This window comes from Cheilinus undulatus, linkage group 18 (genome assembly GCF_018320785.1).
Source record: "Cheilinus undulatus linkage group 18, ASM1832078v1, whole genome shotgun sequence".
Taxonomy (NCBI): domain Eukaryota; kingdom Metazoa; phylum Chordata; class Actinopteri; order Labriformes; family Labridae; genus Cheilinus; species Cheilinus undulatus.
In genome coordinates, this window is record NC_054882.1 from 7,790,920 (window position 1) to 7,807,031 (window position 16,112).

At 41.0% G+C, this 16,112-nt stretch overlaps 1 protein-coding gene across 1 annotated transcript; it reads left to right on the forward strand.

The window, feature by feature from the left end:
- The first annotated feature begins 1,294 nt into the window (after positions 1 to 1,294).
- ky (kyphoscoliosis peptidase) lies at positions 1,295 to 14,877 on the forward strand. The gene is made up of 7 exons (XM_041812200.1): positions 1,295 to 1,352; positions 5,181 to 5,779; positions 10,032 to 10,146; positions 10,261 to 10,378; positions 11,579 to 11,770; positions 11,980 to 12,170; positions 13,106 to 14,877. Exons 2-7 carry the CDS (start codon positions 5,201 to 5,203, stop codon positions 14,431 to 14,433), a joined length of 2,523 nt encoding a protein of 840 aa, XP_041668134.1. The 5' UTR covers positions 1,295 to 1,352; positions 5,181 to 5,200; the 3' UTR covers positions 14,434 to 14,877.
- The last annotated feature ends 1,235 nt before the right edge of the window (positions 14,878 to 16,112 follow it).

Here is a 16,112-nt window from a genome sequence, read left to right on the forward strand (position 1 = left end):
TAGTTCACTCAGTCTATCTAAACCTGATGAAGCCTAGCGTTACTTCACCAAAGTCAAACCCCAGCTGCGATTAGCTGGTAACCAGCCTCACCCCCACCCCAGCCGCCTCTTTTATAGCTTAAAGCTTTTTGCACCCTCATATTCGGATTCAGGCTACTATGGATTAATTGCTTTGGAAATAATTTTATTATTTTAAATACACATGGTCTTATTTATGGAATTATTTATTGCTTGAATTTGTTGAAAAATACATACAATTAATCCAAGAATAATTGCATATAAAATCGCAATATTTAGGGGAAAAAAATTGCAATTAGATTATTTTTGCAAATCGTTCAGGCCTAATTTTGAGAGATCAAGGTTTTACACTTAAGACAGAGGACATGTTTTTGAGGAGATCTGGGACCCTTTACTGAAGGCGTGTTGGTTATAAACCACGTTGCTGCATATGTTTGACCTTGTTTTAACTTTAAAGTGTCCATATTTTAAGGAGGAACTGCTTTGTATAAGCATCTTGTGCTGCAGCTCCACGTAGTGGTCAATAGAAGCTGAAACTTTCCTAAGCTCTTTTTGCCCTCCACGCCTCTTCATCAGTTATGTGACTTGAAGATATGAACTGCAGCACCTCATGTGCACTGATGTTCAATTTGACAGTGTTTCTGATTAACTCACTCATTACACAATGCCCTCTTTTTACATCTCTTGTGTTGTGACCTATCACACTTATAAAATGTGGTGCCAGTGTTTACTACAAACACAGTGGAGCTATTTAAATATTTTTGTGACAGAAAATAGGTGACTAAGCTTGTTCTTGATGTTTACGTGTGAGTTATCGTATGCCAGGCCTCTTCATAAACCCTTCCACCTCTTTCTTTGAACCACCAACTCTTTGTTGAATCCGACCCCTCCATCGAACCCCAACACGTGCTCACGCGCCAACTTTTCCATCCATCCATTTACGCCACACGAAGGCTCACGTTCATGATCCATATGGCCACATGTCAACATACATGACCAGACACACCCACCTTTACAAATTCACACCCTCTTGTGTGCTGCGGTGTGTATGTTCTGATTAGCAGATGCGTGTAGAGAACATATATCTGCAAACCACACACACTCATAGATACACACTCACAGACGTCACACTCCTGAGTCGGGGCTTACTCTATTGGCTGGTCTTAACTGCTTTGTAGTATTTTTAGGCCTGTTATTCTGGGGCCTGTCCTGGCAGGCCACTGGGAGAGTATATAAGCTCCCCCTGCAAGTGGGTACCACTGAGAACACACAGTGGAAACATCTCTGCCTGGCACTCCAGCGAACATCCAGCAGGCATTTTAAATCCTCTCAGGGTGAGTAAAAGCCTAATCGACTTTAAGGGATGTAGACTTCTGAGACTGGGTTTACTTACCTTTACTTTTTTAAGTTGGATCAGAATTAAACCAACATTTTGAGGAGTTTTAGCCAACTTTTAAGGAAGTATAAATGCTGTTTGAAGGGGTAAAACTTTTATTAGGTTGGATAAATTGCAACATGTGGGTGATGCCTGTTAAAATCCTGAGGGACTGTCAGTAGTTGCACTCTAGGAAAGTCAGAGGTCAGGGTCAGCTGCAGCAGTGCCCAGAGCTGATGGGACTTAGTGGCCTGCTGAAGGACACTTGAGCTGGGCAGATACATGCCAGCATGGGGCTTCAAATTGGGGTCGTCCGGTTGAAGGACGGTCAGTCTCTCCACTGTGCCAGCAGGCTGTTCCATTGAAAAAGACATTTTTCCACAGTCATGCTTAGGGCTGAACAATACTGGAAAAAAGACAGATATATATATACTGCAACATGAAAATTACAGGAAGTTATTTCTATAAATGCGGTGATTTCTGTTGGCTTAGACTTGGGCAAGTCACACTTGAGTCTTGCAATCAAATATTTTGGACTCTGAGGATATTTCTATACCAAGCTAGTGCAAGATGGAAAAATGCAATGCCTAATATTATTTTCTCAGTATTCTAACAATGACGTGACTTGCAGTATTAGCTTTAGCTACAGCTATTTGCAACAGGATTCTCGAGAATCCAAAATAAATCATGCATATTTTAGCACTTGGCAAACAACCAGGGGTGGCTTTAGTAATTTGGAGGCCCTGGGCAAAGACCAATATGATACCACAACAAGAAGATAAGTCTTAGACAGATATTTGGTTTTTGAATGTCAAAAACTAGCAGACAAACTCCTACAATGTATAAACTGTCCACAAATATTGGCAATGTATCTCTTTATAGGTTGTGAAAAATGTTTCTTGTTACAAAATGATAAAACCTTAATTATTTTACCTATCAATGGCTCAAAAAGGGAGAAACTTTATGATTTTTGGTCTGATATTTTATCAGAAAAGACAGATTACTGTCTTAATTATGAACATTAGTTGGCAACATCTGGAAAAGTGGTTGGATGAGGCAAGGAAATTCTAAATGTTACTAAGGCATCTGTGCGTTGGCATTTTAAGATGCAAGACCAAAAAAGACTTTAAAAACAGAATAGTTTGCCCTCAGCTATGTCCTGTAGTTATGACCTGCTACAATTTTCAAATCGCAGACACTGCAATATTTCCTTAACCTGAAATGAGTCGAAATACCACTTTGATAAAGATTTCTTGCAGCACAGATTTTCTGTTCTACACATTATGAATACATTCAAGTGTCTTTTTATGAGAATAGTTTACAAAAATCCTGTTTTTGCTGTTCATGTATATGATTTTCTAAATCAAAATGAGATTAACATGAGCCAAATCACATTTACATATTTTTTCAAATCTTTCATACCTGGTTTAATTTATGTAATATTGTGCCGGTTATAATTTTGAATGATTTATTGCTTGTGTTTGCTGAACACTGCATAAGATGAGGAACCTAACCATAATCACATATTATATCGCAATTGCAATATTCGGGGAAAAAAATTGAAAATTAGATTATTTTTGCAAATCAAGCAAAAATAAAATTGTTGAAACTGTTTTTTTTTTTTTTTTTTTTTTTCCAGAAAACACTGATTGGATAAAGGCATGTCTAATTAAAATTAACTTAAAAATGTAAGACCTCTCACTGGTGGAAATAACACTTTTCATGGCCTTAAATTTCAAAAGTCAAATTTAAGACTTGCAAGGATCTTTGCAGTATGCTGCCTAAAGCAGTGGTTCTCAACTGATGGGTCAGGACCCAAAAGTGGGTCCAAAGCTGTTTCCAGTGGAAAAGTGAAGTGAAATAAAATTTGCCTAAAGTCTATGACACGTGGAAGCCCTAAGTGGTCATGCAATACATCCATACATTTTTATGTTTTGTGTAATGAAGAGCAAACTTGACTTTTCCAAAGCGTTAAACATGTTTATTTCACTTTCCCATTTAAAAAAAAGCAGTTTTGTAATATAATAAGAAAATTCCTCGAGAAGTTACCAAATATCCATGCTGTCTTTGGGAAAACTTTCATTAATGATGAGCTGTTTAAACACGTTTGGTCCTGTCTCTTTTGTTCTATTCCAGGCCAAACTGCAGCATTTTTCATTATATGAATTTTAATTATTGGGTTTTTTTTTAAATTGGGTCCTGATTTCTCATTAGGGGGTGTTGGTGGGTGGTGATACCAAACCAGTTGAGAACCACTGCCCTAAAGGACATATACCAATGCCGGCTTCAGTTTTTATAAATGTCAGGGAGTTTGCCTGCAAGCTTTGACAATCAAAAATGAACACTACCCAATATTTCATTTGAAAGATATCTTATAAAACTGGATGTAGGATGAATACATCTTGAGGCCCCTCAGAGCAACAGGCCCCAGCCTAGACCAACCGTTCCAAGACTTCGCTGTGACCCAACCTCAAACATTTCTAGGGCTCACCAAATCCTCAAAATACTATAAGATGAGATGTCTTTTGCTTCCACTTTAACATTATTAACAGAAAACTTCAAAATGAACACTTGGGTTTCAGGGCATTTATGTTAGACATCTGCGTGGTTCCCTTTGTTTTCTTTACTCATATTCAGCTCTTTAAATGTGCTTTGTGCCTCAACAATTCTTTCTTAGTAATGGTATGTACCTGAATGCACTAATAACATCTCTGTTGGAGAACATCTGATGGAATGTCACAAGTTAATCCAACACCAATTCAACTGTAACACCAGTTCTAAACATGAGACAAAATAAATTGTACAAAGATGACATGAACATTGAATGTCCTGTCAGTTTTGGGGTATTTAAAAATGCAAACATCTAATCAAGTGTTTTTAAATAATTCTAAAGTGGTGATAGTTTTCTAAATTAATGGTTTTTATGGCTCAGATAAGCGGAAGAAGATGGATGGATGGTTTTTATGGTTTATGTGATGGCTTCTCTTGGCCCACCTGCAGTACTTTCAGGTCCCACACTCTGTGAAGCACTGGCCAAGGCAATTGCTTACTTTTGCCAGATATTAAAACCTCTAGCATAGCAGCAATTACTCTTGAGGGTTGCTATTCTCTAGTTTCAGTTTCACCTGAAAACATGTTCAGTGTGCAAAAAAAGCTCAGTGAAAAAGCATCTTATGTACCTCATCTATTGTGATCAATTCAGACTTTTGAAATGTGTTTATTGTGAAAGCTACTCAAAAAAATAATTTTATTGTGCAGCCCTAATCATGCTACAGTTCTGTTATGCCTTACTGGGACTCCCATTACTGTTCTGAATAGAGAGAGTCATGTTTAAAGAATAAAAATAGATTTCCTTCAAAGTAAGCTCACAGTTGTGTTGACACATGTTGCATTCATGTTGCAGCCATCAATCTGAGGCTTCATCATATCACATATAGAAAGTTATAAGGTCATACTAATTAGGTGAATGCCTTGACTTTTTTAGCCTTGACAGTGACTAATGAGGCCAACCTTTTGGTTAATTTCTAGTCATGAATAGACATGATATAATTGCCAATTCATCACTGTCTTACACAGACAGTACTGTATAGAACAGGCTCTCTGTTACACTAAGTGCAGTGTGAGCAACAGTGCTTTGGATCTTTTGTGAAAGGTTCCCACAGCAACTTAAGCTATTGAACATCGTACTGAAGCTCTACCTGCTTGCAGGATTAAGAGCAGTTGCTAAAAATAGCTCTGAGAAAATGGCAAATGTGTTCTGAATAGTATCTACCTTCTCTCTGGCTAGGACGCCATGCTTCCAGCATAATGTCAGCAAAAGTTGCAATTCAGAAGTTTTCCTTCCCCTTCTCCTGCACTACACGCCTTCCTCAGCAAGATGAGGTGACCCAGAAGGGATGTGAACAGGCAAAGGCCCTGACGCTTCATGACCTCCAGGAGAACCAAATCATAAGCGAGCCGAACCTCGTTGCAGTGGTGGGAGCTCTGGTTCACGATGAGGGCCGGGCCCCAGAGAGTCAGAAGGGTCCTCCCGTGGGGGGCACGGCTGCTGCCAAAGTCTTGGACTGTGTGGAAGCTTCCCAGACTGAAGTGGTCTGCAGACGGAGCATGTTTGAGAAACTGACAGTAGAAAATGAGGACCAGCGTCCGGTGGCAAAGAGGCAGCTATCGTCTGAGAGCGCGGCCAGGACTATCACTGTGGTGAAGAAGAGTGCCGTGAGGAAGGAGGCCGAGGAACAGAGGCACTTGAAACTGAAACCACACCTTGGACAGCGGGTGACATTGGGCCCTGGGGCGATGGGGAAGAGGAGGTGTCGAAAGGACCTCTTTACCAACTCGGAGGCGTTCCACAGGATTGATTCACACGCCATCAGAGCTGGAGCAGAGGTGACAATCATTAACCATTATCATCCTGGTGTTACATAACAGAGGGAGGGGCAACATTTTAGGGATAGCACAATGACTTCTAAGAATCTCCTAACAGCACATGAGCATCAGATTTCACTTCAGTGTCCACACTGCATACAATAAATATTCAATTCTCTGCCAAGTAAATTAGTTTTATTCTAAAACATTATGACATTTAGCAAATTTAGTTTGAATGTGGAATAATGGGGGTAAGCGGTATAGACAGGAAAATTGAAGCAAGGTATTGAGGTAAGAATGATGCTGCTTTGTACTGCAATGCTTGTGGGCTGTTAGGGCACATCTATTAATAAGAACCATCAATCTAATCATGCCGGTGTGGCCTCTTTCTGGGTGAAAACTTACCATCTAATCAGAGGTTCCCATCCTTTTTCCCTGGAACCCCCCTACTCGTATCTAAGAAAGGTTTAGCCCCCACCAACATGCACACAATAGTCATTTTTATTTAACTATTTCACTGATAAAACTCAATGAAAACAGGTCTACATACTGCACTGAGCAGAACTTTTAGCATAAGGCCAAAAACGGAGGCTGATGTAAGGCATGTAATTGCAAGTAAGCCCACCTTAGGGCACCACAAGGTGGGAGGGAGGATCAACGCTACCCTGGTTGTGCTCTGGATGTCCTTGCATTCATCAGGGGCATGGGTTGCCATGAACCCCTGCTTGTTCTGCGGATGTCCCAAGGGCCTGAGAACCGCCAGTGATCTCTAGGTGTATTACCAGGGGTGAAAAGGTCCGGGTAAAAGAATGCCATTGAGCTTGACCTTGATTGCTGATTGATACATGTGTATTGACACGTATTGAACCTGACTCTGGCTACAATCCTCCCCCACTCCAGTCCCAGACTGTGACACATCTAGCCCCATGATGAATCTTCGGCATCCTACATGCCTAAAAAGTGTGCACATGACTGTGCATTTGTCTTACTAAAATACCTTTGTATTTACCAAGGGGGTCCTGGACCCTGGTTAAGAACCAATGATCTAAATCAGTGGTGGGCAAATGGCAGCCTAGAGGCCACATGCAGCTCTCCCCCCACTCAGTGTGGCCCTAAAGTTAATTCCAAGTATCTGGAAATTGTAAAAATGAGAAAAACAAAAAACCCAAATCATGTGAAAACATGAAATATATACAAATTTCTATAACCATCTTTGTTGATTATTATGTAGTACAAAATTAGACAAATAAGTGTCTTTAATTGCCTCTGTAAATTTTTTAAATGCAAAATCTACAGAAATAATTATTAATTTATTTTTCATTGCCATTTAAAAACACTTAAATGGCCTTAATTCTGTGTTACATTGATTAAATTCAGAAAATAATATTTGCATTTGAATTTTGAAAGTGATATAATTGTTTCTTTTGTGAAATAAAAAGTCATTATAATTGTTAAATTGAAATTATCTGACAATTTTTAATAATTTTAATGATTAGTAATTTTTCAGAGATAAGTACTAAAATAACCTGATCTATATGAATGGTGGTAAATGACAAAGGTGGGGGGTGTGAGCTATTTAAAAGCTTAAAATACAAGAAAAGTACAGTTTAATGGATATAAGGAGCCAATGTCTAGTGCCTAGTGAGTTAAACAGAAAAAGTGACCCTATCTTGTCATAAACTGACATTACATACCTCATTAAGTTGGATCTTAACTTTTAGAATGTATTTAATACATTTGTGAATGTGTGAAGACTCTGTTAACAGCAGACAGGCTGCAGCTCCTGTTGTCTCAGAATAATTGCTGGCTTATTTATGAACACAACATCAGTCCCACATTTGAGCCTTTAACTTGTCTAGTTCCAGCCCAACACCACAGAGCTCTTCTTTAACACTTCTTTGTCATGTAAGAATGAAAAAAATATTGTACTTTTTTTTTTAACTTGTTAGAGGTACAAAATGCAACACTCTAGCATTCAATCGTGGTACCACTAGCGCTTTTAATCTACTGCCATTCAGTCTCGGGTTTTGCTTTCACTAAATGGCACCCGGTCACTCTGGAGGGTAGAGAAGCAGGGCCGATCATAAGGGGGGAAAAGGGGAAAGGTTTCAGGGACCCAGCAGAAACAGGAAGCCCACTGGAGGCTAGCTTAAATGGTCCATCCTAACTTTAAGCAAAGCACACTTAATTTTACTGCAAAATGCAAATATTCACCATTACTTACTAAAGCCACCAACTAAATGTTTTATTAATACTTCCTGTTCCAAAATATAAACCACCTCACTGTTACTGCTAGTCCAGTTATGTCAGAGTTTGCTACGCGAGGACTTCCACAAAAGAAAAGGGAAAAAAAAAGAGTTGCTACGGCATTGGATTCCAACAATGACAGGACTCAGCAGTGTGGTTCCGGAAGTAAAAATCCCATTCATTTTCTCCATAGTAGATTTGATTATTCACCATATCATCAGAAGTATCCAAGTTAGACTTAAAACAAACTATGTGAGAGTTAAACGATGATATACTCAAGCTATGAATGCAATACTCAAACTACGATATATTACAACAGTATCATTTATAATGTAAACACTACAGTAAAGGTAAGAGTAGAAAAGAGGCATGTATATGGCTTAAAAGCCTGAGAAGCTATCATTAACAATGAGTGAAATGGATTGCAATAGATTGTGGGATATGTTTTTTCTCCTCCTTGCAAAAAAATACACTAGTAGTCCTGTGCTTTTGCCTTTTTCTCCGTTTTTGAGCGCCGTTTTTGTACCAAATCAAATGTATTATAGTCATGAGTACTCAAGGACTCAACAATGCCCCAAGTAAAGGAGTTCAAGTATCTCTGGATCAGGACCCCACGAGATTAAAAGGTGGATTCCGCCTGAAGGCAAAGCTCTCAATTTACCAGGGGATCTTCATTCGAACCCTCTCCTGTGGTCATAAGTTCTGGGTAATGACCGGAAGAGTTTTATAGCAGGTTTAAGTGGTTGAAATGATATCCCTCAGAAGGGTGTCTGGGCTCAACCTTACAGATAGGGTGAGGAGCTTGGACATCTGGAGGGCTCTCGAAGTAGAGTCCCTGCTCTTTCACATCGAGAGGAGGCAGTTGAGGTAGTTCGAGCATCTGATCAGGCCTCCTGTTCACCTCCCTGTTGAGGTCTTCCAGGTGCGTCTGACTGGTTGAAGACCCAGTGGCACACTCAGAATTCGCTGCAGGGATTATTTGCCCCATCTGGTCTGGGAACACCTCAGAATCCCTCAGGAGGAATTGGAAAACATTGCTTTAAAACATTTAAGTAGGCCTGCTGCCACTACGACCCGACCCCAGATAAGCAGAAGATAGATGGATAGCTGGTACTAGCTTGGTAGCTTGGTTCATGTATTAAAAGCATTGTAATAAGGATTTTTGGCAAATGTCTATGGGGGATTTGAATGGCGGATCGAACCCCTGGAACCAGGGCTGCCAAAAAAGCAGGCTGTTGAGCTCTATTTGTTTCCAACTTCTTTAACAATAGGCTCCAAAGGCTGGTTGGAAATGGACTGAAGTGTTAGCAAGCAACACTACTGATTTCAAAAGTACGGAGTGATATTTATCCACTGTTAAATGTCTTCTAGGAAGGCCTCCATTTGTTGGGCTTTCAGCGGCCGAGCCATTTTTGTGGATCTCGTTGAAGTGATCTCTCCATAGTTAATGAATTAAATAAGCTGATTTTGTTGCAGTCAAACACAGGACTCTGTAATAGCAGTCCATGCATCCACTGATACATAAAACAAAACTACCAATTTATTGGCAATCACATCTGCATCTTCCAAACAAAATATCTCAGTCCAAAAAAATGTCACATCCTGATTAGCCTGTTCAGGAAAAATCCAAACAGGAGGACGTTTGCAGCAGGATGAAAAAAAACCCAAAGCTTCCTCAGAACAACCAAAACAATGACACAACAGAAATGGCTCTAAGTGTCCCTGAGCTCTGCAGTGAAAGCATTGAGGCGAGATAACATCTACTCATCTACTGCAATAAAACCATAACAAACACTGCAGCTCTCAGACTGCACTCACATCCTTGAGCATGAATGGTAGCTCGCTTTGTTCAATACTCTGAATGGCACTGAAAAATACAGGCGAATAGGATGATGTCCTAGGATGACAGAAATAAAAAAAAACAACGAATATGTGGTGATGGGTACATGAAGGTTTTCCATGCAGGCTGGATGTGAAAACTTCAATGCTGCTTATATCTATCTAACATCAAATCTGTGTGTTTCAGCTTAAAGAAAAGGGTGTGTATGATGTAAAAACTATAGCACAGAGCATAACACAAGGAACGAGGAATGAGCTGGAGAGAGTCCGTGCAATCTGGGTCTGGCTGTGCCACAACATCGGTGGGTATTTCACTTAACTTCACATAATTCATACATCATTTCTAGTTATCTCTTAAACATCAGCTGATATGTATATAGTTCTTGTTCGGACTAAAAGCAATGCTGTTTTTGTAGAGTATGATGTGAGTGGGTACCTTGGCCACTCAGAGAAGGTGAGCTCCCCAGAGGAGGTGATAGCGACTGGCCGGGGCGTCTGCTGCGGCTACTCCAACCTCTGTACAGAGATGTGCAGGTAACAAAATGAAAGTCAAGCTTTGAATGAACACAATAATAAAGATGTGGCTCTTCTGTTAAGTGTTAGTCCAGTGTTTTACATCTGGGACCCACCACCAACTCCTGAAGTCAGGGCCCAAATTTGGAACATTTTCAATCATTTAGCCAAAGATTTAGACCTCGTCTCTACGGAATGTAACAGCACAAAAGAGAGCAGAAAATATCCCAAAGTTTCCAGGAAAACAACCAGAGTTTCAATAAAGTTCCTGGGAAAAATCCTGGCTAAAATTCCAAAATGTTTCAAGGAAGTTTGACTAGAATGTAGCAACATTTCAGATGAAAACTCTTGATAATAACTGGTAAATTTCCTTAGATTTACAGGAAAAATCCCAGAGAAGATAACAAAAAAAATCTGGGAAATTTACCCACAGAAAACTTCCTGAAATATGGGGAAAATTCCTTGATCTTTTTGGGAAGGAGGGATTCAGCCAGACAGTTGGTGCAAATATTCATTAGTGTGTGGCTCAGTGCATTCATGTTTTTATAATTGCAGTTTACTGCATGCGTCACTGCCCTTTTTTAGCACACTTTCAATCCATAACAAGTGCCTTTTTCCTGGGTTATGTTCACCATAATCAGTTTACCAACAATTCCTTATTTTCTTAGAAAATAAAAGCAGACTTCTATCAAAATATAATGCCAAACACCCTTAGTTTAGAAAGTACAGAAATCCTAAATGGAACAAAAACAGTTTTAAATGCAAAATAACAGAATTACAAAATGCAGCAACTGATTGTGAATATCCAAAGGCCTTAAGTAATTTGTCAGACCATAACAATCCATTCATAAAACACTGATGCCACTTTGTATGTCTATCAATTCATCCTTTTTTAAAGAGACATACTACAAGAAAGATGAAAGAAAGATTACTTAGTTCTATCTGCAGATAAATTAGTTTCAGAATGCAGAAACGTCCTTCATCTCCATGTACGTATACACTAACATGACATAACACGAGTTTGTTTTCCATCCGTCCACTCAGCCAGTCAGTATTGTGCTGCGTTCTGCATCCTTGGTCCCCTCTGAGTTCATCCTAGACATTTCAACATTATATAACGTGCACTGAATTGATGAATGAAACATCTACAGCACAAACAGCATTGAGAAAAGGGATAGAACAAAAACCAGTGAACATTCTCTGTTTTGTCCATGTTTACAGAGAGGTGGGCATTGATTGCCAAGAAGTTCCGGGGCACAGTAAGGGCATCGGGTACCGTCAGGGACAGAGCCTCAAGAATGTGAAATCTGATCACCTATGGAACGCCGTGCTTCTGGGAGGACAGTGGTTCCTGTTGGATGCCTGTTGGGGAGCAGGACGAGTGGATATGGAACATGAGAGCTTTGTCAAAAGGTTGGAAATGAGGGGGAGTTATCCTTCAACATGAGTGAATCACCCAGTGGTTTAGGATATTAGTTTCTTGTTTTACTGCAGATATTTCCATTAAAGAACGGTGTAATCATGAAAAGTTTGAGTTTGCTCCTTTGTTGATTTGCACACACCCAAACCAGCAGTGAGTCGGGTCTCTAACCAGTCTGTTGTCTCCATCTGTTGCCTCCAAGGTTCGATGATTTCTATTTTCTAACCGACCCAGAGGAGTTCATAGAGTCCCACTATCCCGACGAGGAGAAATGGCAGCTCCTGGACACGCCCATTACCCTGGAGGAATTTGAAAGGAGGGTCTTTAAGACCTCCACTTTCTTCACCATGGGGCTCAGGCTGATCCAGCCTCATCACTGTCACATTGTAACAGGTCAGTCCTCTGAGTTGATCATCTTACAATAGGGTAGAGTTCCTTTACCTTTTTGCACATTTTTATGCACTTAAACTGTGAAAGTGTGAGCGCAGATTGAAATTTTGTCAAGGAATGAGCACGTATTATTCCATTTAATCATGTAATTGAGAGGCATCTGGCTGCAGACCTCCGCATTTTAGGCCCATCTCTTGCAGGTCTCTACACCATGGAGCAGGAAGTGATGTACTAGCCCTTACTGGGTTTTCCCTTAGTCTTTGGTGTGTTATTTTTATTCTATCCCCCTTCCCCTAACCTTTACAGTTCCGGGGCCTAAACCTAACTCTCTTTGACTTTTTCCAGGGTTTGTGGTGTGCTATTTTAATTTTAATCCCCCTCCCCCTTACCCCAGCCCTCGCCTTTAGGGTTCCGTTGCCTAATCCTAACCCTCTTTGGATTTTCCAGAGTTTGTGGTGTGCTATTTCTAATTTTATCGCCATCCCCCTTACCCTAACCTTTAGGATTCCAGTGCCTTACCCTAACCCTCTTTGGCTTTTTCCTTGGTTTGTGATGTGCTTTTTTTTTATTTTATTCCCCTTCTCCTTACCTTCAAGGTTCAGGTGCCTAACGCTTACCCTCTGTGGGTTTTTCCAGAGTTTGTGGTGTGTTAAATGAAAATGTATCCCCTTTACAGCCACTTACTCTAACCTCTGACAGCAAGTGTAAGACAAGTCAGTCTCATCCATGTTCCGGCTTTGGTAAAGTACGTCACTACTCGGCCCGCTGTAGAGTTCTGCAATAGATGAGCCCAAAAACCACCACCACAGAGGTCTACAGCCAGATCCTCTTCTTCATTTCCATTCAGATTTTCCAACCAAACCCAATTTTTTCCAACATTTAAATGAAACACTTGTCTTGATTAATCCTTAAAAAGCCACGTCTGATTTTCTCCTCAGAGGATGGCGAGGCAAACATCAGCCTCGGCTTCTCCAGACCTGCAACCTTTACCTACGAGATCACACAACACCAGGATCTTCTCCACCGTGGAGCCTCAGAACAGAAAGACTCCATCAACTCCTCCTACGGCCTCCTTACAATCTCCCACCGGAGCATGAAGCTTCAACTCCTGCCACCTGTGAGTGGTGTTTATGACATAAAGGTTTTTGCAAGACCTGAAACTGCCACCACATCTCTGTTTTGGGTTTGCTCCTTTACTGTAGAGTGTCCTACCCCAAGGGCCATGGAGGAGATCCCAGAGAACCCTTTCTTGTCATGGGGCCTGCAGACTGCTGCAGCATCTCTGGGTGTCTCTGGTAGCAGTCAGGGCAGCGAGGCTGCTGAGGTGGAGGATGGTGTCTTTGAGTTGTCATTAAAGACATCCAGGCCTCTGATGGTGCTATGTGAACTGGTTCACCCCAGACTGGAAGCTACTGTAGCCAAGCGCTGCCTGGCTACTCAGATTCAACCCAATGCCTTGACGTGCCACGTCTTGTGCCCCTTACGTGGCTTCTACCGGCTGTCCGTGTTCGTGCGGGACTATGAGAAAACAGATCTGAAGTTCCAAAATGCTGCAAACTTCCTACTTCACTGCAAAGGGAAGGTGGTGAGCATGGATGAGCTCTTCCCCCCTAACCTGGGTTCAGTGTGCGGGCCTGGAACTCGCACAACAGAGGCAGGGCTATTGAAATTTAGCCACACCACTGCACTGTTGAGCACCCAGCAAGGCAAGTCTAACATCACCTTCCACAACCAGCGGGACCTCGAGCTCCACACTGTGCTCAGCAGAGAAGAGAAAACAGCAGCTGCCATCCCTCTTTCACGCCACCTCTTCTGCACATACACAGACACCAAAGTGACAGTGAGCGTCAGCCTGCCTGATGCCGGGGTGTATCGGCTGGGTCTGTATGCGAGGATCACCCCCGGTGGAGATTTCAACCCCATGTGTGACTTTGTGCTGAGGAACAGCTGTGATCAGCCGTGCCCTCCTTTCCCCTGTGTCTACTCAGCCTGGAGGAAAGGCTGCGTGCTCTTTGAGCCTCGTGTGGGCCTGCTGGAGCCAAACTCATGGGTACGCTTCAGGGTGAGGGTCCCTGGGGTCCAGAGGGTGAGCGTTGTGGGGGAGACACGAACTGATCTAAAACTGAACAAAAGCAGAGTCTGGGAAGGTGAGGTTTTCAGTGGAGATGGTCTCCAACAACTGAAGCTTGCAGCGGCCTCCGGGGAGTCAACTGACATGGCTGTTTTGATGACCTTCGACATCAAGGAGGTGGAGGGAGAAGTGTGAAATCAAAAGGTTAATCAAAGCACTTAACTGCCTGTGTAAGTTCTTGATATGAGCTGACTCAAATCAGACTGGGGTTGAGAATATTAAGTCACAGAGTCAAGAATTTCCAGAATAAACATGATACATATGGAGCCACATTACTGCCAGTCATTATAAGGTGTATGAAAAATTGTGTTTAAGCTGATCCATTGAAGATGTAAACATTGCAGTCTTTAAGTGATGGTATACAATCAAAACTTCACTGGAAATTTTTAAATGTTTCTTTTTAGAAGCTAGTCTTTTATCAAAGTAGTGGTCAGTAGAGGACATTTTAAACTGACAATGGTGCTCAAGAGTGATGTAACAGATTCTGAGTGAATTCGACTGCTGATGTTATGTCATGAAGGTTAATCTGCATTTTGGAATGATTAATGTGAAAAAGAATGAAATAAAAATAAAATGTAAAAGCAATATTTGTATCTGTATCTCTCTTTTATATGCACAAGCACAGTTTCTACAATTAACTTTTATTAAATCATGTTAAAATCATGTGAAAAGGCTTAAAAATAAACTTAATTTAATTTGGATCATAGTTGGTAATCACAGTAATCAAAGTAACAAGGCATTATTTCAATAAGTGAGTCCAAGAGCATATTAAATACAACCCCCATTCCAAAAAAAAGTTGGAGCGCTGTGTAAAATGTAATTAAATCAGAATGCAATAATTTTAAAATCTCATAAACCCATGTTTTATTCACAATAGAACATAAACATCACATCAGATGTCTATGGAATATATTTGCTCATTTTAAATTTGATGGCAGCAATGTGACCCGAAAAAGTAGGGACAGGGGCCTTTCTACCAATGTGTAGCATCCCCCCTTTTTCTAACAACAGTCAGTAAACATCTGGGAAGTGAGTCAACCAGTTGCTGAAGTTTTGGGGGAAGAATGTTGTCCCATTCTTGTCTGATGTTGGATTCTAGCTGCTCAACAGACCTGTGTCTTCCTTGCTGGATTTTTTTTTTTTTTAATGTTGCTGCAAATATTTTCTATCAGTGAAAGGTCTGGACTTCAGGCAGGCCACCTGGACTCTTCTACTGTGAGGCTGTTGGGATGGATGCAGTGTGTGGTTTGGGATTGTCTTGCTGAAAAAATTCAATATTCCCTGAGGGGACGTTGTCTGGATGGGAGCCTATGTTGCTCTGAAACCCTTTAAGTTTTGTCAGCATTGTTAGTGTCTTCCAGATGTGTAAGCTGCCCACACCATGGGCACTAATGCAACCCCTGCAGGCTTTTGAAGTGTTTGCTGATAAGCTGGATGGTTCTCTCCTCTTTAGTCTGCAGGACACAGCATCCACTCAAATTTTGATTCATCTGACCACAGAACAGTTTTCCATTTTGCCTCAGTCCATTTAAAATGAGCTTTGGCCCAGAGAAGATTGCATCCTCCCAGAGTTGTGTTCATGGATTCTTCTTTGCATCATACAACTTTAATTTGCATTTGCAGATGGCGTTGTGAACTGCATTGACAGGTGATGGTTTATGGAAGTGTTTCTGAGCCCATGCAGTGAAATTTTGTACAAATCAAATCTGTTTTGAATGCAGTGTCACTGAAGGCCTGAAGATCACGAGCGTCCAGTATTGATCTTTGGCCTTGCCCATTACTCAACATGATTTCTCGAGATTCTCTGACAATTT